The sequence below is a fragment of the Podarcis tiliguerta genome, assembly GCF_965153285.1.
Source record: "Podarcis tiliguerta genome assembly, chromosome: 13".
Classification (NCBI taxonomy): Eukaryota; Metazoa; Chordata; class Lepidosauria; order Squamata; family Lacertidae; genus Podarcis; species Podarcis tiliguerta.
The window spans coordinates 2073528-2100692 of record NC_139546.1 but is presented as its reverse complement, the minus strand read 5'-3'; the positions used below and the strand labels follow the sequence as shown (position 1 = coordinate 2100692).

The window sequence follows — 27165 nt, the reverse complement described above, 5'->3', positions numbered from 1 at the left end:
TGCGCTCCACGGAAACCTGGAAGTAACGGAACCTGTTACTTCTGGGTTTCATCGCTCATGCATGCACAAACAGTCAAAAAGACATCATGCGCATGCGCAGAAGCAGCAAATTGCGACCCGCACAGATGCGCAGTCGCAGGTTGCATTCGCTTCAGGATGCGAACGGGGCTCTGGAACGGATCCCGTTTGCATCCTGAGGTGCCATTGTATTGGACAACTGCATATTCCTGCATTGGAAGGGGTTGGACTAGATCAGGGGTCAGCAAACATTTTCAGCAGGGGGCCAGTCCACTGTCCCTCAGGCCTTGTGGGGGGGGGGCAGACTATATTTTGGAAAAAGAAAGAACGAATTCCTATGCCCCACAAATAACCCAGAGATGCATTTTAAATAAAAGGACTCATTCTACTCATGTAAAAACACACCGGTTCCCAGACCATCTGCAGGCCGGATTGAGAAGGTGATTGGGCCGAATCCAGCCCACGGGCCTTAGGTTGCCTACCCATGGACTAGATGATCCTCAGGCCCCTTCCAACTCTATGCTTCATAGGGGAGTTGCCCCACTCCCTCCTTTGTTTTGGTTGCCCCTTTCTGAGCTTTTACCAGCTCTACAATTTTCTTTTTGAGGTGCAGTCACTAGAACTGTACATCTCATTTGTCCTGTCAGGGTAAAAGGCGGGGTATAGATATAATAATAATAATAATAATAATAATAATAATAATAATAATAGTTTATTCTTATGTAGTTGCACCATACATGATGCATAGGGGCAGTTTTATTTTTTTATGCCTAACAATTCCCAACACCAATTTTTCCTCTTTCGCAGTTCAGTGGGTAAACATTTTCACAGAGCCATGACCCCAAGATCTTTTTTCCCTGATCAGTTTTTACATTGAATAAATACCAGCAAATACAATAAAGTGCCCATTTTTGTTGATGAATCTATCCTGCAAAGATCTAACAGGGACATTAGTATTATCCTAATCTAAAATAACAATCTTAGGAGGGCTGGGCAGCAGCGGTGGGGGCGGCAGGAAGAGTGCCTGAGGGACCCCCCCAGCGAGTTGCCCAGCCTGAGGGGCCGATTCCAGCGCTGGCTCCCCTCCTTGTCCCTTTGTCCCGCCCCAAGGATGCGCAGGGAGAGATGGGCAGAAATAGTAATAAGCAAGCACCCACAACAGCCACCCAGAGGCTCAAACAGGACTACCTGCGCATTAAAAAAAGACCCAGTGCTTTATATACCATATTGGCCTGAATATAAGCCTCACTTTCCCCCCAAATTCCAACTGTGAAAAGTGCAGCTTATATTTGCGACCTTACGGTATGCAGCCAGGAGCGTGGGGCAAACAGCGCCTTGACAACACTGCATGAAGGTGACTATTATCACAGGAAATTAATCTTCCCCAGAGAATTTCAAACCTCCTAGTATTTATATGATAACACCGAACGGAAGATTTAAATGCAATACAAGGATATGTCTTTAAATCACCGACTTCCACCCGGACAGGAGGGACCCAGCGTGGTCAGTCTCAAGCATCTTAACAGGCCTTCTTAGTTTTATGGTTGAAAAAGGTCCCACTCTGGGCAGTATAGAAATGTCAGAGTTCACAAAAAGGCAGCTTGCGTTGCAGAACGTCAAAGGCAAAGACTCCTGTGAATCGTTCCCTGATGTGGTGGAGGAGATCAAGCAGAAACCGAAGGCACAAAAGATCTCTACAACCGGCCCCCAACCCTCCCCAGTGGGGAAACTCACCACCTCCAGAACAGGCTACCCCTCCTCAATGGGCACATCCCCTTGGCTGCTGCCAACATCCACCCCGGCCTCCAGCAGGCCAGTCGGAACCATGGACTCCTGGGTGGCGCTTGGGCGAACTCGTTTGTTACAGTTAGCTTTGGGGCCGCATGGGAAAGGATGCTCAGAGGAGCAGAGCACAGGAGGAGGGGCACCCTTCCCGGGTCTAAGACCAAAATTAGTGGTAGCTGCAGGAAAACAAAACAAAAGCATATGGGATTCCCTAGGTATCTTATTCCCAACTCTGGGACAAATACAGCAATGTACAGGACAGTCAAAAAGAAAAGTTTGGCCCATGAGTTTAGTTTTGGGGGTGCAGGGAGGGGTAAATGCAATTTGGGACAGAGGAGGAGAAGAAATGAGCTGCGTCTCAGGTGGGATTCCTGTTTTTTAAAAACAGGCTAGCTGGCCAAGAGGAAAAAGGTTCCTGCCTATCTCTCCCTCCCTCCCCGCAAAATGGCCTTGTTGCCTTGTTTTTACTTACCTCAGGATCAGTTCTGGAATTCTTCAGCTCTTTTTCAGTATTCACTTGGATTTGCACATTTTGGAGACACCAGGGGGTTCCCATGACATGCCGGGGGGGGGGGGTGCATAAGCCTCTGAATTTGCCCATTGACCTCTGCATTCTCTCCCTCCGCCTTTTGGTCTTTGTGGACTCCTTAGGCTGCCCCTCACACCTTGGACCTTCCTGTTGGGTGAAGCGGCTTGTAGAGGAAACGCAGAGGGGGAGGGCAGAGGAGTAGTTGAGCTGCCTGCCCCTCTTTTCCAAATGCCCAGCCCCATCTGCCCTCACTTCATGTGCTGGTGCTCGGCTGTTGAAGACCTCGGTCTACTCTTAGGCCAAGATGTTCAGCATTTTTTAAAAAGGGGCACACTTGATAAAGCAACGTGTGTCCTGCACCCGGGGTGAAAGATGTTTTCTTCACAAAGAGCGATTTCTCTTTTTTTAAAAAGGAAAGATTAAGATAGTGAAGTGAGGGGGGATTTTTACTCATCTCCACGTTATTTTCATCAGTTTGGGTATTAAATGCCCCCACAGCAGTACGTCTGCATTGGAAATAGTTCCTTGATGTTCTATATTGTAACGCTAATTAGAAATCACACCAGACCTGCTTAACATGGTGGTTTGTAGATATAGGAGACATGTAGACATTTAAGCAGCTAACTGGATTAATATTAGGAATATTTGCTAATACTGTCTGAATATATTCATTATCTGTTGGGTGCCTGCTATCTTTTATGTCTATTTGCTTATCCCTAGAAAGGTGGGAGGCCTGACCTTCCCTGCCATACCCATTTGTACATGTGTTTAAAAGCTGGAAGAACCACTATTTTAAACTTTGAAGTTGAATATCATTTGCATCTATAAGCCAAGTTTCTTGTAGGCACAGCAGATCAAATGGTTTGAAGGAATGGGAGAATGTGGGTGGGTGGGGGGAGGAGTTTCTGCAGGTGGCAGAGGTTAATGATTGGTGTGCTTCCTTGTGGATGAGACTGATAGAGTAAAACAGCTTGGTCTTACTGCCCCCTGAAAATCTTATTTTCTTGAATCGGCTTGTTTGTGGCTCCAGGACTCTGCATGGTGCTATCTACTTTATTCAAAACACCTGAAAGTTGAAAGGAAAAAGTAAGTAAAAACGAATGTGTTACAGGACTGGGAATCTTAACCTTTGTACCAGGCTTTTGAAAAGTGTAAACTCTGCACTGTTGTAATCAAGTAGCTGATACCATGTTTTCAAGGCTACTGTTTTGCATGATCAGAGCGTGTTTAATAAATGCTGCTTTCTTGAACATGTTTGCCTTTTTAAAATCAAATCTTTGGAATGATTTAAATGATCCATATATTTGTGATCAATCCTGTTTGCCTGCCTGCTTTCTTGTCAAACACAACTCTGTATATAACAAATGTATAACGTACACTGAATGCCCCAGTGCAATATTGGATATACCCGGGCTTTCATCCCTCCATGACACTTTTTCTTAATCTGAATGCCTTGACTGCACCACGCGTATACATTGGACTCCGAGTTATCATGGCTGAACTTCCTGGCTTTATAAGCACTGACCTTATCTTGAAATTTCTTCAATGTCTGTGATATTATTTTGCCAAACTCTATCGTCTACCTGTCCCTTTAAACTCTTATCCAATTCGCAATCTCTAGTTCCATTCTCCGTTCCTCTTGGGTGGCCTTGTCTATAACTAAGAGCATTAAATCGCTGGAGCATTTATTTATAATGCCTACTGATTTCTGTTTAAACTTCTCTGAGTCTAAGAATAAAGTGGGAGCCTTTTGGTATGCATTGATTTTTGTAGTATTCTGATAAAGACACAGCATGATGGTGCATTTTAAGCTTGCGTTTTTAAAGAACCATGTATGCTGCACAGCACTCCTTGAAGGAAAGGTGGGCTGAAAAATAACTAAATACACATTCTTGCCATTTTGGTGCCTTGCTGTTACAAACATATGGGATTTTCACGGAAAGCTTGTGTAACAGTCATGCACAAGTTCTAAAGGATACTATATTCATATGCATCACATTGGTTTTGGGGAGCGGGTGGCACTGTGGTCTAAACCACCAAGCCTCTTGGGCTTGATGATTGGAAGTCAAATTAATGAAATGGTACCTGCTTTTAAAAAAAATTGTTTCAAGAATAAATCACATGTTCTTTGATTAATAACAACTGTCTCTACTTCTTGTAAGTTTACAGTAAATTTCTTCCAGTTCCTCTGTCTGTGCAGGGGTATGATAACACACAGAAGCAAACATGGCAGTGTTATAAATAAAGATGGCCTGCTTTATTCACCCAGAGAATGGGAAAAAGGAAACAAAGGCCTGGCATTTCTTATAGCCCAAGCTATCACAAAATCACACAAGTCGGCTTGTAAGTAAGTGAGGTTGCAGGAAGAAGCATATTGGCATATTCTTGTGCAACAAACATACAGATTTCTGTTGACCAAATAATCTTTAAATTAAACCTTAGCTCAAAAGACACATGCCATTTCTGTCAGTCTTACTGGTAGTTAACATCTAAGCTTGGTGGCATTACAATGTCTGCTACATTTACCTTTCTTTATCAACCAACTAAATAAAATGTTTATTTAATGGCTGAATGATTGTAGTAAAGTACACATCACAGCCACCAATTATTTATGATTACAGGTAGCAAGCCAGGAGGTCTGAAAGATACTAGAACATTCAGATATGTTGTTACCTGTTGAGCAATAGATTTATTAGACCTCTCAAGAAAGTTATTTAGAACTGTCTCTTAAGGATCAACTAGGAAATTGCCTTATATAAATTTTGTGTTCTCTGACCCCTTGATAAAATCTGGACTGTTACAAGCTCTTTAGTGGTTGCAAGGACACTGCCTGTCATTAAAGGAAACTTTGGCAAATCTGCCATATATAGTCCTAGAGGCCCAAACCTTTAAATATGCTAACGAAGCTGCTCTTACATAATGCTGTAGAATTCAGATATGGGCTACATTTATTAGAGGCTGAGCAATGCAGGGCAAGTGAGCATTGTGCATATGGCCTATAAGTTGACTCATGTCACTCTTGAGCATCCTTCCACAGGCTTCCCCCCACATGCATGGGGGTTACCCTGCATGCGTAAGTGAAATCGTGTGGAGTGAGGACACCCCTCTTTAAAACGGATGCGCAAGAGGACACACAGAGAGAGAGACTCACCCGGGAAATCGCTCAGGGCCGCTGACCTGCCTGTTCTGAGCCTGCCTGCCTCCAGGGAGCCGGTGTGTGCTGTGCAGCAGAGCAGCAGAGATGGGGAGATGAAGCCTCCTGCCCTGCGCCCCCGGCTGATCGAAGGACGCCTTCCCTCACTCAGGCAGCAGCCCAAAGTGAAGGAAGGCCACTCTATTTATTTATTCATTTTGTGGCAACCAGTGAGAGAGTGGTGTGTGTGTGTGTGTGTGTGTGTGTGTGTGTGCGCGCGCCTGAATTTCATTCTCTGTTTAACCCAAGATTACCTTGCACTATGGAAGGATCAATTCTTTGCAGAAGTGGAACAGACATTATGTAGCAAATGTGAAAGTGCCCGTCCTGCAGATTGAAGTGGTGGTGTGGACATTTAGGGATAAGGTGACCCTTCAGTTAGACTGGTCCAAAGTTTTGAAGAGCTTTATATAGTAATAGCAACACCTTGAAATTGGCCCAGTAACCAGTTGCAGTCATTGCAGATCTCTGAACAATGGTGTAATATGCTCCTCTCAGCTGTTATGCTGCAGTGTGTTGCAAGTTATGCTACCAAGTGCAAGGGAATCGCCACACAGAGTGTATTCAAGTCTTGAAGTAACCAGTGACTGGATTACTGTGATCGAATTATCCTGGTCTAGGAATGGGTGTTGCTGTCGTACCAGCCAAAGCTGATAAAAGGCACTCCTAGCTGCCGAGGCTACTTGGACATCAAGCGAGCAAGTTGGATCCAGATGCACCCTCAGAAGCTCCTTCAGGGAGAGTGCAGCCTCCATCTAGGGCAGGCAACTGGCCAATTTCTCAGACACGGGAACCACTCACCCAAAGTGCCTCCATCTTGCCAGGATTCAGACTCAGTTTATTGGTTCTCATCAAAACCAGCTCAATTTAGGATTTAGGGCAGACAAAAGAAAATGCTTCTTCATGCAAACAGTCAAACAGTGGAGCTTGCAGTGATGACCACCAACTTGGATGGCCTCAAAAGAGGATTAGGCAAATTCATGGAGGAGGAGAGGCCTCTCGATGGCTGCTAGCCAGAATGACTATGCTCTGCTTCTGCAGTTGGAGGCGGCAATGAAGACCAGTCCCTGGAAATATTGAGCGGGGGAGAGTTGCTCTTGTGCTCATGTTCTGCTCCCCAGGTTCACCAGGTACCTGGTTGGGAGACCAGGATGCTGGACCGCATGGTCTATTATGTTCTTGTGATGCAGGATCTGGGATGTGTCCAGAATTGGTGCACAGCTCTTGAAAGTACATCACACATCTGGGATATTTTCTCTCTCTCTGGCTGTTATTTGAAATGTTTCTTCCAAAATTCAGTTTCTGCTCTGTTGTACGCTTCATTCTTGATTTGTTTTTGCTTCTTTCCTATTCTGCACTCGCGTCTCTTCTCCAGGCATGATCCAGTATGGTTTCAGTATTCTTTCATTCCTCTAGGAAATGTATATTTAATGTTGGTATCCATCTACTATCCCTTCTTCAATTCTAACAGCTAAGGTAAAAAAACCAAACAAAAAACATTTAATAATTTAGCAATGTTTCCCTTAACACGCTTGTTGGAAATTACATGTACTCAGCTGGGATTTTCAGCATGATTTTTACTTGTCAAGATTCCTTTTATAATCCTGTTTTCTCCCTGATGTGTTTTTTGCCTGAATCTTAAGTGGCTAGCTGTCTGCTCTGTATTTCAAAATATAACTTTGTTGTTTAGTCATTTAGTCGTGTCTTGGGTGGCCCTGCACAGCATAGCTCATAGCTTCTCTGAGTTATTCAAGCCCCTTCACCATGGCAAGGCAGTGATTCATGAAGGGGAAAATATAACTACAGTACCACATTTTTAAAAAAAAAAATAGGGTGAACTTGCCTCACTTCTGGGGAGGCAAATCAGTGGGAGAACTAAAGATTTGGTTTTCTGAATTTTGTTTTTGATTCCAGGTCTGAATTGGGTTAGATCAGGCCCAAAATGATCTGAACTGAGTTGGTGCCTGTTGTGCCAGCACCCCCCCCCCACCTGCCCCACCCTGAGGTCCTCTGGCTCTCCCCTGCCCCCCCCCCCCCACTCTGAGCAACTTGTGCAGCTCTGAGCTAGGTTTTGGACGGCCATGTCAATAATTCCCCTGTATTCCTTCTGCCACCACAGATAACATTTATCTGAATATCCCACCCCAGCATAACCAAATATGAGGCATGTGGTATAATGCAATTAATTTAGCAAACAGAAATAATAAGCAAAGGTTTTGTGTGTGTGGTTTCAGCTTTTCTTTATCTTATATGTTACTTTATCGGATACACAAAAACGGCTACTATAATAGTGATCCTGTACAAAATTATGGGCTCTGCCAAATCACGTCCACCACCATCTCTCACCCCCCGACTCCACTCTCGTGTGTCTCACCCCAACATTCAGACTCCCTTTCACGTTCTCCTTCATTCACCACTCATTCATTCGCCCACGTTCTAAGCTCATTCCTCCCTAACATTTACCTCAGTTCTTCTCATACACTTCCCTGTGCATTCACCTTAATTGCACTGCTATTTTATACACACACCAGAGCCTCCCACTCTGAATCCCCCAGTCGCAATCACTGAATCGGAGTTACTGTTTCATTGCGTTTTTTAATGTTATTGTTATTTTATGTTTTTATACTCTAAACCATCCTGTGATCTTCGGAAGAAGGGCAGTAAAATGAATGAATGAATGAATGAATGAATGGGGCTTACACATTTCTAGCTTCATTCTATCCAGGTCTTGGTTAGTGGGGAAGGAAAGTGCCCCCTGCCTGAAGCGCCTCCCCTTTGCGGGAACACTTTCAGATTTATTTGTAGTTTATTCACTCTGAAAAGTCTATGATCCTCAACAGATCCAACTGTTGAGTACGTTAAATCTGAATTTTCTTTTTGGTCTTTTTACCACATGAAAAAGGATTTCTGCCTTTATTATACATACATGAGCTTAGCTCAGGGGACCCAATTTCCTCTTTTGTTTTCTCACTTAACAGGTAATCTAAAATTAGATCAACTGGGATCACATCAAAAGAGGGATGACTTTGTTGAAAGTAAATGTAATTCTGTCACCAATTCCAAATTAAAATTGTGTGTGTGTGTGTGCGCGTGTGCGTGCGTTTTCATTACAGAAAAAGAAGAATTACCGTAATAAGGGAAAGCCACTTATCCAGACTAAGTTAACAATGATTAATCTGAACATCACCACTCACAAACTGATTATGGAACTGGAAGCCCACAGTTCAAGATGGCATCCAAAATGATGCCCCAAACTTATGCTTCCATTGCCATATAGGAGCTTGAGAGCAACAGTAAATGACTGAACTGAGATACCTGCAAAATCATTAGAATACATATACATTTATACCAAAGCATAAAGTAAAGGTAAAGGTACCCCTGACCGTTAGGTCCAGTCGCGGACGACTCTGGGGTTGCGGTGCTCATCTCACTCTATAGGCCGAGGGAGCTGGCATTTGTCCGCAGACAGCTTCCGGGTCATGTGGCCAGCATGACTAAGCCGCTTCTGGCAAACCCAAGCAGCGCACAGAAACGCCATTTACCTTCCCGCTGGAGCGGTACCTATTGATCTACTTGCACTTTGATGTGCTTTCGAACTGCTAGGTTGGCAGGAGCAGGGACCGAGCAACGGGAGCTCACCCCGTCGCGGGGATTCAAACCGCTGACCTTCTGATCAGCAAGCCCTAGGCTCAGTGGTTTAGACCAAACTATAGCACAATATAAATTACATAATCTATGCAGCAACCTTTATAGTCTTGTTAAAACATATAATGCTTTTAAATTATATTGTTCTGTAAAATACTTCATAGACTCACTTGGCATTCCAAAAAACATAGAACACAAAACAAAATATCACAGCTGGAAGCCTAGAGCTGACAATATTTTCTAATGTTTTATAATTATGGGTGTAACTGTAGCCTGCAGTTTGAGCCCCTCCAAAAAAAAGTTTCCAAGTTTTATTTAGTTTTAAAAATTAGAATGTAATTTTTAAAAGCTAACTGCTCCTACAGGTCCCTGCTACAACGCTGTGATGCCGAAATGCATTTCTGTGGTCCTCTAAGACTCCACATTTATCCTTTGAAAAAGAGAGGCCATGCTCACTGTTGCACTTCAACAAGCAGCCCTTGGAAGGTTGACCATGGGTAAATGAGACCCCCACAGACCCCCCAAAAAAGAAAAGGGGACTGGTCATCTTGATGTTGATACCAGGAAAGGTCCTCAAACAGATAATTAAACAGCTGGTCTTTGAACACTTAGAAAAGGAGGCTGATTACTAAGACCCACCTTAGATAGATATATAGATAGATATAGATATACCCGGTAGAAAGTTACAAGCTTGGTGGATCAGGAGAATGCTGTGGACATTGTGTATCTTGATTTCAGTAAGGCTTTTGAAAGTGTTTCCCATGATATTCTTGCAAATGTGGGCTGAGTGAGGTAACTGTTATGTGGATTTGTAGCTAATTGACTGACTGAACCCAAAGAGTGCCCAACTAATGGCTCCTCCTCATCCTGGGGGGAAAGTTACAAGTGGGGTTGTTGGTCAATGTCTTTATAAACAACTTGGATGAAGGAATTGAAGGGGTGCTCATCAAATTTGCATATGACACCAAACTGGGAGGGGGAGCTGATGCCGCAGGAGACAGACTTGGGATTCAAGATGACCTTAATAGATTGAATTTCAGTAGGGCCAAATGTCAGGTTCTACACTTAGGCAGGAAGAACCAGCTACACAAATATAATATGGGAGACACCTGGCTTGCCAGTAGTCCATGTGAAATGAATCTAGGAGTATTAGTAGACCACAAGCTGAACATGCGTCCACAGTGTGATGTAGCAGCAAATCTTTTTTTATTTTAAAAATGCTATTCTAGGCTGCATCAACAGAAATATAGTGTTCAGGTCAAGAGAAATAATAGTAGTACAGTGGTACCTCGGGTTAAGTACTTAATTCGTTCTGGAGGTCCGTTCTTAACCTGAAACTGTTCTTAACCTGAAGCACCACTTTAGCTAATAGGCCTCCCACTGCCGCCGGGGCACGATTTCTGTTCTCATCTTGAAGCAAAGTTCTTAGCCCGAGGTACTATTTCTGGGTTAGCAGAGTCTGTAACCTGAAGCGTATGTAACCTGAAGCGTATGTAACCCGAGGTACCACTGTACTCTATTCTGCCTTGGTCAGACCACACATGGAGTCTTGTGTCTACTTCTGGGCACCACAATTTAAGAAGGATGTTGATTGCAGCTCTCTGTCAAAATCAACTCAACCCTTAAAAGCTGGTCCATTTTGTTGCTCTCTCCCAACTTGTTGAGATAAGATATCTGCTATTTTCTCTCACACTTCTCTGCTCATCCTGTAAATAGTTCCTGCATGAATAAAGCCTTTGAACTCCAGAGACAACAGAAATTGTAAGTGATTATTCTAATCTAATTCACCCAAGCTGCAAGATCTGCTAGCACATACACACCATACAATTTATGCACATGTCTGCACATCCAAGAATCCTGGCAGCCCATCACTCTGTCCACTACACCATGCTGCCTCTCCATAGTTTTCTTAATCTCCACCTGACAATTTTCACAGCACTAGCTATCTTGCAGGTCAAAGTACTTGATAAGCATCCTTAAGTAAACCTTGAAGTGATTATTTCAGGCATAATCCAGCCAAGCCTACCCCCTCCTCTGTGCCAGTGATAAAGCAAGTTAACTGAAATTTGTAACCCTATAAATAATAGAGAAAACATGTCCACAATGTATTTCAACAATGCTTTTTCGAGTTGAGGGTTGTATGACCGTTGTTGGCTGGTTGCTTTCAGTTCTTCCACACACATGTATTAAAAGCAGCTCTCCTAAAGCTCACTGCATGCCCTAATCGTGTGTACACAGGTTGGCCTTTCACTGATGTGTACCCAACAAAGCTCGGAGAGGCATATTCTAGACATACTGTAACAAAACTCTGTCAGTGCCAAATGTTTACTTCAGCAATTGTGGCACGGATGTGTAAATAAAAATTGCTGTAGTGGCTTCAATAGTAATGAAATCTTCTTGATATATTTAGGGTGAATACTGTACTGCATTTAGCAGTGTTTTCTAAAGATATTTAAAGTAGCGTTTGTGAATGAATGGATGCAGAGAGGGAGGGGTGTGTGACATGCAGAATGTTAAAATGCAAAGCACTATCTTCTGATTGGCTCATGGAAAGTGGATACTGTAGATATAAACTAGCAACTGCATCCTCTGGTCTTTATAACTGTCACAAAGAAAGCAGACGGGCAAGAGAGAGAGAGAGAGAGAGGACAAAATCTCACCAACAGTAAGTAAAAGTCCTAACTTTCTAAGCTTAAATAGTATAGAAATGGCACCTTAATGCACCATTTAATTGTACACTATCCCAGGACTTTACTGAAATAGTCAGGAGAGAGAATAAATGGCACACATGCATGTGTGTGCAGATACACATTCAATTTTTTTTTATTAACATGTCAAAATTGTCATGCTGTTTTTTTATACACTTGGCATGCACATGTCTCTTTGAGGTTGCGTAATATGACAAAATAGAATTGAAAGGTGCTGATCCTATATGCATTACATGAAACTGCTATTGCAAACACGTGTCTTCAGCATAATATTTTGGGATCAAAATACAAATACTGTTCATGTAACTCAGTCTCTATATTAAAGCATGTATACTGGTTAGCTGCACTGACAGTCAATGAAGTGGCTAAAACAGGCACTTAATTCTTAGAAATAAGCAACAGATCTTAAAGGATCCATTCTATAGTAACTGAAGCAGAACCCATCCCTATTTAAATGAAAATGACAAATACAAAGTTTCAGCAAACTTACTTAAGTGGGTTTACTTTATATACAGTCTATAAATGTCTATAAGCCAGAAGAGGGGTGGAGGGAAGTTAATTCGGATAAGATATAGATTTTAAGGAGAATGCTATTGTTAAGCTGTATTGTGTTTAAGATATTTGAAAAAAATAATAAAAATTATGGGGGGGGGGAGTTTCAGCAAACTTTATTAGTATGTGGGGCATAAACCCACCAGTTATTTTAAATGATTTTGTTAAATTGTATTATATCATTAAAAACAAATAAGATAATTATGTAGTATAGTTATTGATTTCAAAGGGGAAAATAATGCATAAACTTGTATTTGATCTTGAAATTTACTCTTTTGATGCATAGTAAATGAAATTAATTCCCCAGCAAATCTGTCCCAGTGTGTCTGTTCTTTGGCTCTCTTCTGTTACAGTAGCTCAGTCAGATACAGTCCAGACTGGGTTTTTTTTACCATTTGTTTAAATGTGATTATGTCTCAGTTATTTCCAATAAAAAGCCGCTCATATTTTTGCAGTTGTTAGTAAGCAAACTCCTAATTCAGGATTTTCACATGCCATAGAATCAGCTAAATATTCCAGTAACACTATATTTCAGGAGCACCTGCCTTATCTTTCAATATTTCCAAAATTTGCTTCCAAAGAATGTCAATAAAAGCACATGAGATGTCCAGACAGTAGATGAGATCACCAAGAATTATCATGCTGCAGAAAAATAGGCATGCTTTAATTTTAGGAGAATCAAGTACCTATGGAGCTATCTTTTGTAAGTTTTCTTTCATATTAATGTTAATAGGGTTTCCAGACACATTTCGATACTCTAAATAAAGATATTTACTCCATTTCAGTTTCTCTCTTTGTATAAGGTTAAACACATCTAAAGCAAAAGTAGATACGTTTTTTCCATTAGACCTTTCAGTGTACTTTGTGTTAGCCATGTTGTTTTCAAGATGATTTTTAACTTTCATATATACATTCAATGCAATCTTGAATTGCATTGAATACTTGGCTAGTTAGTCTTGTTCTTAACTTTCTAAAGGATGAGACTGAAATGACTATTCAGTACCTTGTACACTTCTAGCATTTTAATACATTTCTAGCTGGCCCCAGAGACGGGATAGTTGACCCAATTGATGGTTTCACTTAGACTTCTTACGACTCAGGCCAAAGGCCCCTTCTTCCACATCATGTAGCCCAGTTCCTTTGAAAGGTTCCTTTGAAAGGAGGTCACTGAAGACTTATTGGTATTTTGTGATACAAGCTTTATTTACACATCTAGACAGGCTGATTGTGCATAGGTGTTTAAGTCCAACAGATGCCCCAAAGTTTAGTTCGTTTGTTTATATACCACTAATTCATAAAAGTCCAAAGGGCTTTACCCCAATTTACTCCACTTCCTCTGCAAAACTCACAATGCCCTCGTTGCAGGAACAGTTCCAGGATTCGGTGAGATTTAAAGCCAGAGAACTCCAGCACAGCAATAGCCCTTTTCAGCTATTACATGTGCCACATTATACCCATTCTACGTGCGCAAGAAATCAACTTTTAAGTGTTGCAGCATCTGTGCTTTGGAACTCCCTGCCTTTTGATATTATGGTGCCAGCTAAAAACATTATTGTTTAGAACAACCTACCCAGATAGGTAGAAGACTGATTTGTGTTTTACTTTGCTTTTAGTTTATTGCTGATTTTAATTTTTTTAAATATTTTAAATGGTTATTTTAAAATTCTTTTTGCCCATACATTTACTGTTTAATTTTTTTTGTAAACTGCCTTGAGGTGTGTGCTTTTTCCAATCAAACATTATATAAATTTTATTAAATAAATGAATAAATAAAGTGTGTGTGTGTGTGTGTGTGTGTGTGTGTGTAACCACTCACAATCTAAAAGAGTTATCTGATTTAACAAATGGATAATAGTGGATAACTATTACATAAGGGACGCGGGTGGCGCTGTGGGTAAAAGCCTCAGCACCTAGGGCTTGCCGATCGAAAGGTCGGCGGTTCAAATCCCCGCGGCGGGGTGCGCTCCCGCTGTTCGGTCCCAGCGCCTGCCAACCTAGCAGTTCGAAAGCACTCTCGGGTGCAAGTAGATAAATAGGGACCGCTTACTAGCGGGAAGGTAAACGGCGTTTCCATGTGCAGCTCTGGCTCGCCAGATGCAGCTTGTCACGCTGGCCACCTGACCCGGAAGTGTCTTTGGACAGCGCTGGCCCCCCTGCCTCTTTGAGTGAGATGGGTGCACAACCCTAGAGTCTGTCAAGACTGGCCCGTACGGGCAGGGGTACCTTTACCTTTTTATTACATAATAACTGGGAGGCAGGTGGCACTGTGGGTTAAACCACAGAGCCTAGGGCTTGCCGATCATAAGGTCAGCGGTTTGAATCCCCGCGACGGGGTGAGCTCCCATTGCTCGGTCACTGCTCCTGCCAACCTAGCAGTTCGAAAGCACATCAAAGTGCAAGTAGATAAATAGGTACCGCTCCGGCGGGAAGGTAAACAGCGTTTCCGTGCGCTGCTCTGGTTCGCCAGAAGTGGCTTAGTCCTGCTGGCCACATGACCTGGAAGCTGTACACCGGCTCCCTCAGCCAATAAAGCGAGATAAGCGCCGCAACCCCAGAGTCGGCCACGACTGGACCTAATGGTCAGGGGTCCCTTTACCTTTACCTATTATATAATATTGGGTAACTATTATATAATAATGGATAATAAATAAAATAATAGTAAATTGTAATTGTAAATAAAATAATAGTAAATTTGTAATTAAGTTATCTTCCTGTGTATCATCTAGATATAGCAAGCAACCCATTTCTTTAAAGCCCCAGAACTGAGTGAAGGAGGTAGCTGTCTCTAGGATTCCGTTTCGGGGTATTCGGGGGGGGGGCATTGCATGTAACTTTGTGCAGTAAAACTGGAACAGGGCAGGATTTACTTCTGAGTGAATGAATGCTGAGCACTAGAATCTTGATCAAGAACTATTGCAGCAGTATGATTGACAATACTATTTTGGGGGGGGGACAGCATTACTTTAAAAAGTATACAACTTGTTGTTTTGAATGAGATTATATTGCACTGAATATTTTTTAATTCAACCCCTCTCCCCGGTTTTTCCTTTGGAAATTTCCCTAAAAGCTTTCACATTTCTGACTCCATTCCTTTTGATTCCAGGCTCTGCCCTGGGATCATTTTTGTTGTTCTATTTTTCAGTACAGTAGTTGACACCCTGATTTTTGTATGCATCAGACTTCACTTATGAGGAAAATTGCCCAATTCCAGGTGGGCAATTTTTAAAAATGCCAATTTGTTTCTTTTAGAGTCTGAAATTTTGACATGGATGCCACAGAGTTCCGAAAAAGAGGAAAAGAAATGGTGGACTATATTGCAGATTACCTGGAGACGATAGAGAAAAGACGGGTCTATCCTGATGTGGAGCCCGGGTACCTGAGGCCTCACATCCCAGATTCTGCTCCTCAAGAACCTGAGAGATTTGAAGATATCCTTAAAGATGTTGAAAAGATCATTATGCCTGGGGTAAGATCAAACTGCAGATGAGCTTTAAAGAATGGGCTTGTCTATATGGGAGGTTTACTGTGTGTTTACAGCTGTTTGCATCCTATTTAATTTGTGTAGTACATGTGTCATCAGCCTCAGACAACAGCAGTCCCGATGCTTTCCTGCTGTAAATTTGAGTTTTCCCAACACAGGGACAATCTGTTAAATTGGGAGTAATCAGGCCACGAACCACTCCACCTGGAGCCTCAGACAATTAGCTGTGGTGGTTTTGGTTGGGTGGATCAGTTGTCACTCTCTGTTACTTCCCTTTCCAAATTCACTACTTCCCCAATGCTTTAACTTCCTTTCCAGCTATGCTCATGACTATATCTGGCATGATCCTGAATGGTAGACTGTAGCTGTATATGTATATGTATATGTATATGTATATGTATGTGTGTAGTTCCCTCAGATGTATCCCAAACCAGAAAACTACACAAGCAAATAGAGTGCTGAGTATTTACAATTGCCTGACTCTGTGCTTTTGCACACTTCCTGGGCTGGGAATTTAAAAACAAGAGAACGCCCAAGGTGTGTGCATCGCTATCCATGCACATGACCTGTTGGTCCTCAATCAGCCTAATGGTATCAACAAATCACAGACTCTTCAAGTGTCCCTATTTTCCAGGAACAGGCCCAGATTTACAAAAGCCATCCCGGTTTCTGATTTGATCCCAGAATGCCCCGCTTTTCATTAGGAAAATGTCTGGAACCTAGACATGGCAGAATACAAATCACAATATAAAGGTTTCCAAAGGCTTTGAAGATCCAGAATGTTTTTATTCTGTGCAGCGGGACTTTATCCAATGCAACTAATCTCTAGGTCACTATGGTGCTACCAATGCAGGAAATGTGGGCCTCTTAATGTTTCTCCAAACAGGTGTCCTCTTACATCCAGTTTTGTTGACAAATTAAGAAAATGGCTACATGGCCATCTTCGTAATAAAATTCAGGGGGAGAAGGGGGGAATGTTGGGTAAAATAAATTAAACCATTCACATGCAACAATGACAAAAAACATCAAATACATGTAAGTGTGGACTACTTCGGTCTAATTTGAAGGGGGGAAAGTGGATTAACAAATAATGTTCAGGTGTGGACAAGTCCAATATGAATTAATTTATAAATAGCTGTAACAAAGTTCTTGAGGCAATAATTCTGATCAGTAGTGACTTGTCCATATGAGAATGGCTCTTCCATATCTGTAGAAATTGCCTCAGCACATGAAATCTGTCATACTCCAATTTTGCGATCCAGTACCAGAAAAAGGCAGCGTAGAGACTGCAAGTCATGTCAGAGTGCCCTGGGAAATCCATAAATCATCCACTACTAGATATGATCTTCAGTGAATGGAAAGCAGGTAAATTAAGGAACGGGAGGGTCAGCAGTCACAAACCCAGCCTCTCTCCCCCAACTCCAATATAGAAAATGCCACCTTTGCTGAGCTGGTGTCAGAGCCAATGAGTGTGAAAGTGATTGTCCCTTTGACTTTCTCCATAATCCGCCTCTTTGCAGACTGTTCTCTTTTGCTTCATCCTGCAAATAGCCTGAAGGAGGGTCACATTTGATTAATCTCTTCAGAATGTGTCACTGGCTTAAGTATTATTGCACAGGCTGATCAAGATAAAGAGCTTCTGCTGCCTCACCCAAAGCATCAGTCTCCTCACAGGGGTCTGTGGTCAGCGTCTCCATTTCTCAAGCCCTTGACATTTCCTGGATTTCTTTGTAATAACTGCCCTTTTCGTTCAAATATCAGACTGAAGATCTTCTCCCCAGAAGCACCAAATGCACTTCATATAGCAATTTGTAGGGTTTGTTTTGCATTTCTGGTTTCAAACTGAGATAAAGAAAGGATGTATTTGCAGCACCTGGAGGGATGGATTTTTGGAGATGAGCGTCGCAACCCCAGAGTCGTCCGCAACTGGACTTAATGGTCATGGGTCCCTTTACCTTTACCACAGCATATATTTGTAGCATATGACTTCCCCCAAAGGATAATGGAAACTGTAGTTTACTTCTCACAGAGCTATGATACCCAGCACCCTATAGTCCATATAAACTCAATAGTCAGTAGTAAATTTATAGGCAATATAAGATAGATTTAGATGATTTAGATTTAGATTTAGATTTAGATTTGAACCAACCCAGACTCCGTAATCTTCATCTGAGGTCCTCCCTCTTCCAGGCTATTGGCTGATTAAACAATCAAGGGCCTGTGTTTTTCAGGGGGTATTGTTCTGTTTGTTGTTATTTGTTTTTAAACTGTAAAGCGCCCGTGATCCTTGGATGAAGGGTGGCGTAGAAATCTAATAAATAAAACAATGCTTCACTCCAGCTTCTTTTCCTGATGTATGCCTGCTTCTGGTCTTTCTGGCAGGTGACGCACTGGCACAGCCCCTACTTCTTTGCCTACTACCCAACGGCCAACTCCTTCCCAGCTCTTCTGGCTGACATGCTCTCTGGGGGCATAGGGTGTATTGGGTTTACATGGGTAAGTGTGTTCCACCCCTCTCTGCTGAGCTACCCAGGGGACAGGCGACATGCGTGACCTTTGCACCAGGCAGGCAATTCACCCTGCAGTCCATATGCCAACCACACACCCAATTATTTGTGTTCCTAATTATCACCCACTACCAATGCCTCCCGCACCCATGGCCTGGAGACCCAAGTGTTTTATTGTGTTTTATTGTTGTGAACCACTTCAGGTTTTTGTTTTTGTTTTAATATAGGGATCTAGAAATATTTTAAAACACGCAGATTAAGATTGAAGGAGTTTAGCCTGGAGAAAAGATGGTTAAGAAGTGATATAATAGCCATCTTCAAACATTTAAAGGACTGTCATATAGATGATGGAGCAGATTCATTCTCTGTTGCTCCAGAGGATAGGGCATGAGCTGTTTGACAGTGGAACAGACTACATTGGAAGGTGCTGGCTTTCTCTTTGTGAGAGTTTTAAAGCAGAGATTGTGTGGCCAACTCTCAGGGATGCTATATTTGTGGGTTTCCTGTATTATAACTCTTTGTATAAATATTGAGGAGAAGCTTCCATACTCCTGTAGTTTCTTTTTACCACATTTCTCTATTCTAGGCATCAAGCCCAGCTTGCACAGAGCTGGAGACAGTCATGCTGGATTGGCTAGGGAAGATGATCAATTTGCCACCATCATTTCTGGCCGAGAAGGATGGAGAGGGGGGTGGCGTAATCCAGGTAAGCTGGAAGTGTGTGGTCTTAGTTTCTGCATGGTGTATGTTCTGTTCAAGCTGGATTGAAACCGATATGTATCTTTGATTTTTTTCTGAATATTATATGGGCCTAATGGTTCCCCACAAAGGTGCAGAAGACATGCAATCACGCTTTCAAGTCATCATCTGATATCTGAGGAATGAAGACACTATGCCTGTGTGAACCATCCCTGAAACTCCTGGTTACCCCTGTGAAAACCTAGTTGGGATAATGTCCTATGGAAATATGGATTTGTATATGTAACCTGCCTTTTACCTGAAGGTCCCTAGTGGAGCGGCATACACCTAAAACAAACAAAATTAAAACACACACAATTAAACCAACTAGACACAAATTTACAAAGTTCATAAACCTTCCTCTCCAAAATACTAGGCAAGCATGTGTGTTTTCAATGACAATGAAACAACAACAGTGTTGTGGGTGAAATGTACCTCAGAGGGATGGTTGTTGCAAAGGAATCGAGACTTTAAAATGAGCCCAGAAGACAGGAGATTGTTCAAGATTGATGTTATGCTGAGGCACCCTACCAGTACCCTGGTTGCCACATTTGGTACCAGGTTCAGCTTCCAAACTGGTTTCAAGGATTTTGTTGTTGTTGTTTAGTCGTTCAGTCGTGTCCGACTCTTCGTGACCCCGTGAACCAAAGCATGCCAGGCACTCCTGTCTTCCACTGCCTCCCGCATTTTGTTCAAACTCACTTTTATATATGCCTGTTGCCTTTGTCCATGGAGTTTTCTTGGCAGGGATACTGGAGTGGCTTCAGGTGGATCACGTTCGGTCAAAATTCTCTACTATGACCTGTCCATCTTGGGTGGCCCTGCACGGCATAGCTCATAGCTTCTCTGAGTTATTCAAGCCCCTTTGCCACGGCAAGGCAGTGATCCATGAAGGGGGTTTTCAAGGATAGCCGCATGTAAAACACCAACAATACAATAGGAAGTTACCAGAATGTGGATGATTGTAGCCAAGCTCTCTCTCCTCAGGTGGGGCACTAGATGGTGCACCTGCTGAAGCTGAGCATCAGCGCTCCTAGTTCCTGAAGCCACCTGCGATGGCACCAGCGTTATCCTCAAGCTATGCACCTGTTCCTTCAGGGAAGAGCAACCTGTTGTAGAAGAACTTATCCCTCTTTTAGCTGAGCCAATTGTTAAAATGTTTTAGATGCTACTCTGGCTATTTGGATAAACAGTTGTAATCAGGGCTTTTCTTCTGCTGAAACTCAATGCCGTTGACATTATAATAGAACAAGGGAGGTGTTTGCGGTGAGTTCTGGCACCTCCTTTTCTAGAAAAATAGCACTGGTTGTAATAACTTTGCCCTTTTTAATGACTAGTTGGAATTCTAGAACTGTACAGATCAGCACAGACCTTGCCCCCAATCCCACAGTGTTAAATCTGGAATAACTGCTTGAACACTTGCTAGCTGCTGAAGCCTAATGTCAGGATGAATTGCTTTTACATGTAGGGTGCAAATGTTGTTTTACTTCACCCCACCATAGCCCCAGTTTTGTGCTGAGGATCAATGAGCAATTGTGTCTATTTGCCAATGGGAAATGCTGCCCTTTTAAGCTGACAATTCTTGATGGACTATAATTTGGGGGCACTGAGAGTGGGTGGTGTCTGTGCTGCTGGTGGAGATGAAGCAATTTGTAGTGTTGGTCTTCTTGCCTCATTTTGTATCAATAATGATAAAAACAAGAAAGAACATGGCGGAGATGGGCTTTATATTAGACTGCCAATCAAATGAATATTGCAATATTGGCCTGTGGAAATGGGTGCTTAATTACCCTTAAAGGACCAAATCAATATGAAATTATCCTGCTGCCTCAAAGGTGACACTTGAAAAATCCAAAGACGAAAGGAAATTTCCGCTTGGGGCTCTGTTTGACTCACCAATGCTTCTGTCGCCTCTTGAGGCTGCTCACCATGGTAACCTTTGTTTGCTTGCTGTGAAGTAAAAAGTATAATAGCCGGCTTACTTAGTATGTGTGTCATAAAAACCATCTTTCCCAGCAGCGCATTCAATGGGGGCGCCTCAGTTTCTCCACTCTGACATTTTATAGAGGCCTGATCCAGCCATAATTACACAGCTAAGACCCACTGATTTCAATGGGAGGGATTTAAGCAAGTGCTTAATGGCCTCTGAAATCAATAGTGTTCAAAAATGCTTAACTTTAACTACATTTAAAGTGTTCCTTGTCTCTATGCCTGCTGGCCTTCTCCTCCTGGAACTGGCTGAGGGTGCTTTCCCTCTAAACCAGAGCACCAGTCAGGAAACCAGACGTCTGCCTCAGAGAGAAGGAATTCCTAATGTTGTGAATTTGAGTGGGGACGGACTCCCCATAATTTCTACATTCAGCGGATGGTCAGAGTTAGAGTAGGCTCCTGAATTTAGCAAGGGCTGGGAATAACACTCCTAACTTCCCCAGGCTCTGCCAGGTGTAGAGGGAGCATGATGTCACCCCAGGAAAAGAGGGTGTCCTTTTCCAGCAGAGGTTTGGGGAGAAAGGGATGTGGGGGAGAAGGAGCAGGAAGTGGGCACAACCTCATGCAGGCTGCCTGGAGCAGGCGACTGGGCTGCTGGGAAGGACAAGTTCCTCTTGGGACATACATGCTGTGAACTCTCTCTCCGTAAATTCAGGTTTAAAAGTGTGAATAAGCCATATTTCTAAGACACAGCAGACTCTGCTGCACCTTGATTTCCCCACAGAAACGCAACCCTGGGGGAGCGCCTGAAACCTCCTGGAATCTTGCTGCCATTCAGCAGAGACTGGGGGTGGAGTGCAAGGCTGTTCTGAATGCTGCTAGACCACAAGGGTGAGCAGAATCCATAGTGGAAAAAGAACGTGTGTTTTTGTGTCAGAAAGGCACAAGCAGAAGGTCCCAGGTTCCATCTACGATGGCATCCCCCAGGAGGCCTTGGAGCGCCTCCCTGCCTGAAATCCCAGAGAGCCATTGCTGCCAGGCAGTGTAGACTAAGCCAGGTGGACCTGTGCTCTGGCCTCGTAGAGGGAAGCTTCCTCGGTTTATAAATTGCTTTCTACAAGAAATGCCTGTTTAATGAGGTGCTTCCGGCTGTGCTTCCTTTCCCCTGGCTTGCAGCACCCTAAATCTTCACCATGTTCTCTTCAGCTCAGTGGATCTTCTGCCACTGTCCTGACTCGCTTTCCATTGGCTTGTCCTGCCCAACGGAGCCTCTCTCTCCTTCCCTGCAGGGCACGGCCAGTGAAGCTACCTTGGTTGCACTGCTTGCAGCTAGAACCAAAGCGATCCAGCGGGCACAATCAGAAAACAGAACGCTGACTCAGGGAGACGTCATTGGCCGGCTGGTGGCTTATACCTCGAACCAAGTGAGTATGGAGACACTCTGGAGCAGGAATCACCAGCCCAGCACCTGCAGCTGCCACAGTGCCTGCAAAGACCTTCAGCGGCATCCATAGGCAGCGGCCCTCGACCCTGAGCTTTCGTATAGACATAGATATATAGATATACAGATATATAGTTTTGTACCTCTTAAAAATAAAGTTATGAAGCAAAAAGTACAGGCACCCTTTTAAGCGATTTCTGTGATGGCTGCTCCCACCTGCCTGTGTTTTCGCTGATGTGTGAAGTCAGAGCTGTATAAATGAGTTATTTGGACACCTGGCAATGGGAATCACTGGAGTCCTAAAGGGCTGTTGTTTCTCCCTCAAGGGGTTTTCCTGCTTCTGTCTTATTTTCCATAAGTCCTTGGAATCGCCATAGTTTCCCCTTCCTTCCCTGCCCCTGGCAACCAGAACGGGCCTTTCCTATGGTGGGTCATCTGAGACCAGGCAGTCCTTTGAAGTTGCTTTCTGCAGATAGAATCCCCGCTCCACACAAAAGGCAAATGTGAAAACCTGTGAAGAGGCTTAGATATGCTTCCACCTGTACAGGAGTTGGAGACCATACACCTGTTAACAATTCACTGTATAATCAAGTATGCACCTCTATACCTCTATTCGTAATTTGCTCTCTTTGATTTAAATGGGTCTTACCCCCCAGGGACGCGGGTGACACTGTGGGTAAAAGCCTCAGTGCCTAGGGCTTGCCGATCGAAAGGTCGGCGGTTCGAATCCCCGCGGCGGGGTGTGCTCCCGTCGTTCAGTCCCAGAGCCTGCCAACCTAGCAGTTCGAAAGCACTGCTGGTGCAAGTAGATAAATAGGGACCGCTTACTAGCGGGAAGGTAAACAGCATTTCGTGTGCTGCGCTGGCTCGCCAGATGCAGCTTGTCACGCTGGCCACGTGACCCGGAAGTGTCTGCGGACAGCGCTGGCTCCCGGCCTATAGAGTGAGATGAGCGCACAACCCTAGAGTCTGTCAAGACTCGCCCGTACGGGCAGGGGTACCTTTACCTTTACCCCCCAGGTAAATGGGAACAAGGTGCCAACCTAGGCTTTGGTTTAGAATAAGGGGATACAGGCTTCTGAATACAGGGTTCTTATGCCTTCAACAGCTCTATTATAGGCAGAAATTCCACAGGTTAAGTCTTTTCTAGGATGGAAATAAAATTATGGGAAAAGCTTCACCATGACTGTGCTAATTTTGTTTCATGTCATGCCTCTCGCATGGTAGTCACATTGAGTTATTCCATGCCCCAGTGGCAGCCATTTTTTGACTCCTTCAACACTCAGAATATGTCCACTGGTCCAAAAAAGTTGGGTTGTGATATAATGAATGGTATGAAAACTAGTCCTACTCTGATAGACCTATTGAAATGAATGAACGTGGCTAACAGGTTAATAATAATAATAATAATAATAATTTATTATTTATACCCCGCCCATCTGGCTGGGCCTCCCCAGCCACTCTGGGCGGCTTCCATAGAAACCAAAAATACACTAAAATATCACACGTTAAAAACTTCATTAATTTCAGGTTCATTAATTTCAGTGGGTCTACTCTGAGTAGGACTTAATTGGCTACAACCAATTTTCATCCACACACTGGCTTTTGAAGTGGCTCCTTGCACAAGCATACTTTTAAACAAGCGTGTGAAATTACCTACTCTTTTCTTGTAGAAAAAGAAGCTGATGAAGGGGGGATATAAGGTTTAAGGTCACAAAATCAGGACTGTTATGTATGCAATGAAGCTTTTCTCCTGTTCTTTGAATTCCTCCTGGGCAGCCACGCAGCTTGAAATCAAGTGCACCTGCCCCCCCCCCCCCAACTTGGGATTGTAAATGCCTGATCCTCAATAAGGGATGACAGTCCGACTTGCCTGCTGAAGGTCAGGGGATTTTTATTTTGTCTGCACAAGGATTTGCCTTAAGATGTTTCTGACCTTTTAAGGCAGCCTGTTGCTGAGCTCACAGCTCCGTCTGCATTAAGTTCATAACTGGGTGACTCAGTAATCCAAAAGGAGAGACAGAAAATCCAACCTAAGGGTAAATAGCAGGTTTAACAAAGGTAGATGGCTTAGGAGAATTCAGGAATATGATAAACAGGATTGCTTTCTTTCTCTCTGAATATGGTTGCATCCTTAACAGTATTTGGAGGAAGGGCTTGTGTGTCTGAACTCCAGTTTCTCACATGTCACGTTTTTGCTCCATCTGAGGCAGATCCTCTTGCCCCTTTCAGGCCGCCTCCTCCGAGCATCTCCAGCTAGTGGTTACTAGCCTATACCAGATGGCTTGGCCAGTATTTTGGGGTTGTATCTTACTCAGAGTAGACCTTTCGAAGTTGCAAACATGACTAACATGCTGCAGATGGGAGACTGAGACTCGGATTTATTTGCCTGTCTTCTTTTTAAAAGAGGTGTTTTGTTCTTCAAGTTTAAACTTTAACATGTTTTGTCTGTGATGCCTCTTCCCTTTTTAAATTAATTTTTTTTAACAATAAGAACAAACACTTTTGTGAAGTAATAAGTAAATTCAATAAACTAAGCTTCGTATGCAAATATGTTTTTAAGACACATTTCCTCCCATTTCATTGCAGGCTCATTCATCGGTTGAAAAGGATGGCTTGATCGCTGGAGTTAAAATCAAGCAGCTCCCCACAGACGAGGCGTTCGCTGTACGTGGGTCAGCCCTAAGGGAAGCCGTAGACCAAGATAAAGCTGCTGGCCTCATTCCATTCTTTGTAAGTGCTGATAGCTCAGTGTTTGTTAAGGGCTGCAATGCCCAATGAATAAGTAGACAACTGGGATTGCCAACCTGTGAACTGGCCTGCTTCTCTGGGCCTTTAACAGCACCCAGAAGGAGAGCAGCAGCTGCCATTTGAAGAAGAGCAAGCTCGGGGCCCCCTCTAAGTTGCCAGCTGTATTTGCAAGAGCCAACCTGCTGTCCCTGCTCCTGATGTGATTACAATGTTGTAATACGGATTACAAATTGGGTTAGAGTCATTGGCTGCTACAGATGCTGCATCAAAACCCCTCCCCCCTCCCAGGGGGGAGTTTCGCTTTTGGCTGTGGATAAAAGGAGTTTCAAGGTCACACACACACAAGGTCACAGGAAAGGCAACCAGGAGAATGAAATATAGCTGAGCTTCATCTCTTGTGATAAGGCCTAAAGCCCGAGCTCCTTCTTGAGGCTTGTGCATTACTGCATTTAGCAGTAAGAGAACATTGGCACCAAGATGCTGTAGCTTTAATTTGGATTTAGCTGTTTCCACTGAAATCAGTCTCTGGTCTGCCTACTGGGAGTGTGGACTCCTGGAGAGGTCACAGCCATGTTGCTGCTCCCTGGCCCTTTTTGTGCCCATTAACTAAGCCAGGATGTGGCTCTCAGTGCTCCCAAACTTCTATTCATGGTTATTGTTGTTGTTGGCATGTTTATAGCTGACTTTTCCCCCTGACAGACACTCAAGGCAGCTTACAGATAAAAATAAAGAACCACTAAAGCACATGAAAAACAGTCATGAAAAACAATTGAACGTTGAATGTTTAATTTGATAGAATGGTTAAACTCTCTCCTCACTAACCAGAATCTTTCCCTACAGGAAAACCACTTGCAAAGCAGCACCCCACATAATGCGCCCCCTTTGCTCTTGGTAGCGGGAGGGAGAAGAAAATGCAACTTCTCCTTCCTCTGCCCTCCCTCTTGGCCCTGTGATAACTAAGGTTCTCTGGGCAGCTTTGAGTTTTATGCAAAAATAAAACCATAAACCCATAAAATCTAAGGGAGCATAAAAGGGAGCATGAGGAACGGCTAAGGGAGCTGGGCATGTTTAGCCTGGAGAAGAGGAGGTTAAGGGGTGATATGATAGCCATGTTCAAATATATGAAATGATGTCACATAGAGGAGGGAGAAAGGTTGTTTTCTGCTGCTCCAGAGAAGCGGACACGGAGCAATGGATCCAAACTACAAGAAAGAAGATTCCACCTAAACATTAGGAAGAACTTCCTGACAGTAAGAGCTGTTCGACAGTGGAATTTGCTGCCAAGGAGTGTGGTGGAGTCTCCTTCTTTGGAGGTCTTTAAGCAGAGGCTTGACAACCATATGTCAGGAGTGCTCTGATGGTGTTTCCTGCTTGGCAGGGGGTTGGACTCGATGGCCCTTGTGGTCTCTTCCAACTCTATGATTCTATGATTCTATGAAAAGCAATAAAAATAGTTCATTGAATGTCAGGTTTCAGCCCGGCCCCAGTTGGGAGCCTCCTCAGAGGAATGTGGGAATTAGATTCTCCTTCCCATTTAGCGAGCTATGCGAAAGGAAGAGTCTGGGTTGTTTAACCCTTTCATTTGTTCCCTTCCTACAAAAATTACACACAACACTGTCTTTTAAAGTTTAAATAGTGACGTTTCAGTGATGTGTTTATGATGTTTCTGGGTGCAATGTGCGTATATATGGTCGCGAACAGACTGAATGCGTGTGAACGGGGGCTGCCTGTACTTGCACTTGGTGGATCAATTATACAAGGCAGGGAGGTGTTTCTTATGTTAATGATGCATCTTATGTAGATTTGTATCTAAGACAAAAAGTGTTACAGATGGACTAACTCTGAGGCAGACAGCGGCACAACAGGACAGACCTGCTGCTCAGGTGCT

At 43.4% G+C, this 27165-nt stretch overlaps 1 protein-coding gene and 1 pseudogene across 3 annotated transcripts in view; both read left to right on the top strand.

Moving 5' to 3' along the window:
* Positions 1-1143: 1143 nt before the first annotated feature.
* Positions 1144-2090, top strand: LOC310662322 (ubiquitin-conjugating enzyme E2 J2-like; annotated as a pseudogene). Its single transcript has 3 exons — positions 1144-1228; positions 1301-1884; positions 2019-2090. The product of its transcript is annotated as a ubiquitin-conjugating enzyme E2 J2-like (transcript).
* A 1153-nt stretch (positions 2091-3243) lies between these two features.
* The window catches only part of DDC (dopa decarboxylase), a 48197-nt gene continuing 24275 nt past the window's right edge, over positions 3244-27165 (top strand). Inside the window, exons 1-6 of one of the 2 annotated variants that reach the window (XM_083407818.1) lie at positions 3244-3418; positions 15680-15896; positions 18294-18407; positions 19005-19124; positions 22375-22509; positions 25116-25259. In XM_083407818.1, the coding sequence (XP_083263944.1) occupies positions 15696-15896; positions 18294-18407; positions 19005-19124; positions 22375-22509; positions 25116-25259 (714 nt within the window). In that variant the 5' untranslated portion in view covers positions 3244-3418; positions 15680-15695. Of the gene's footprint in view, positions 3419-11767; positions 11836-15679; positions 15897-18293; positions 18408-19004; positions 19125-22374; positions 22510-25115; positions 25260-27165 lie in introns of those variants that run through there. The other variant, XM_083407819.1, reaches the window with a different exon arrangement.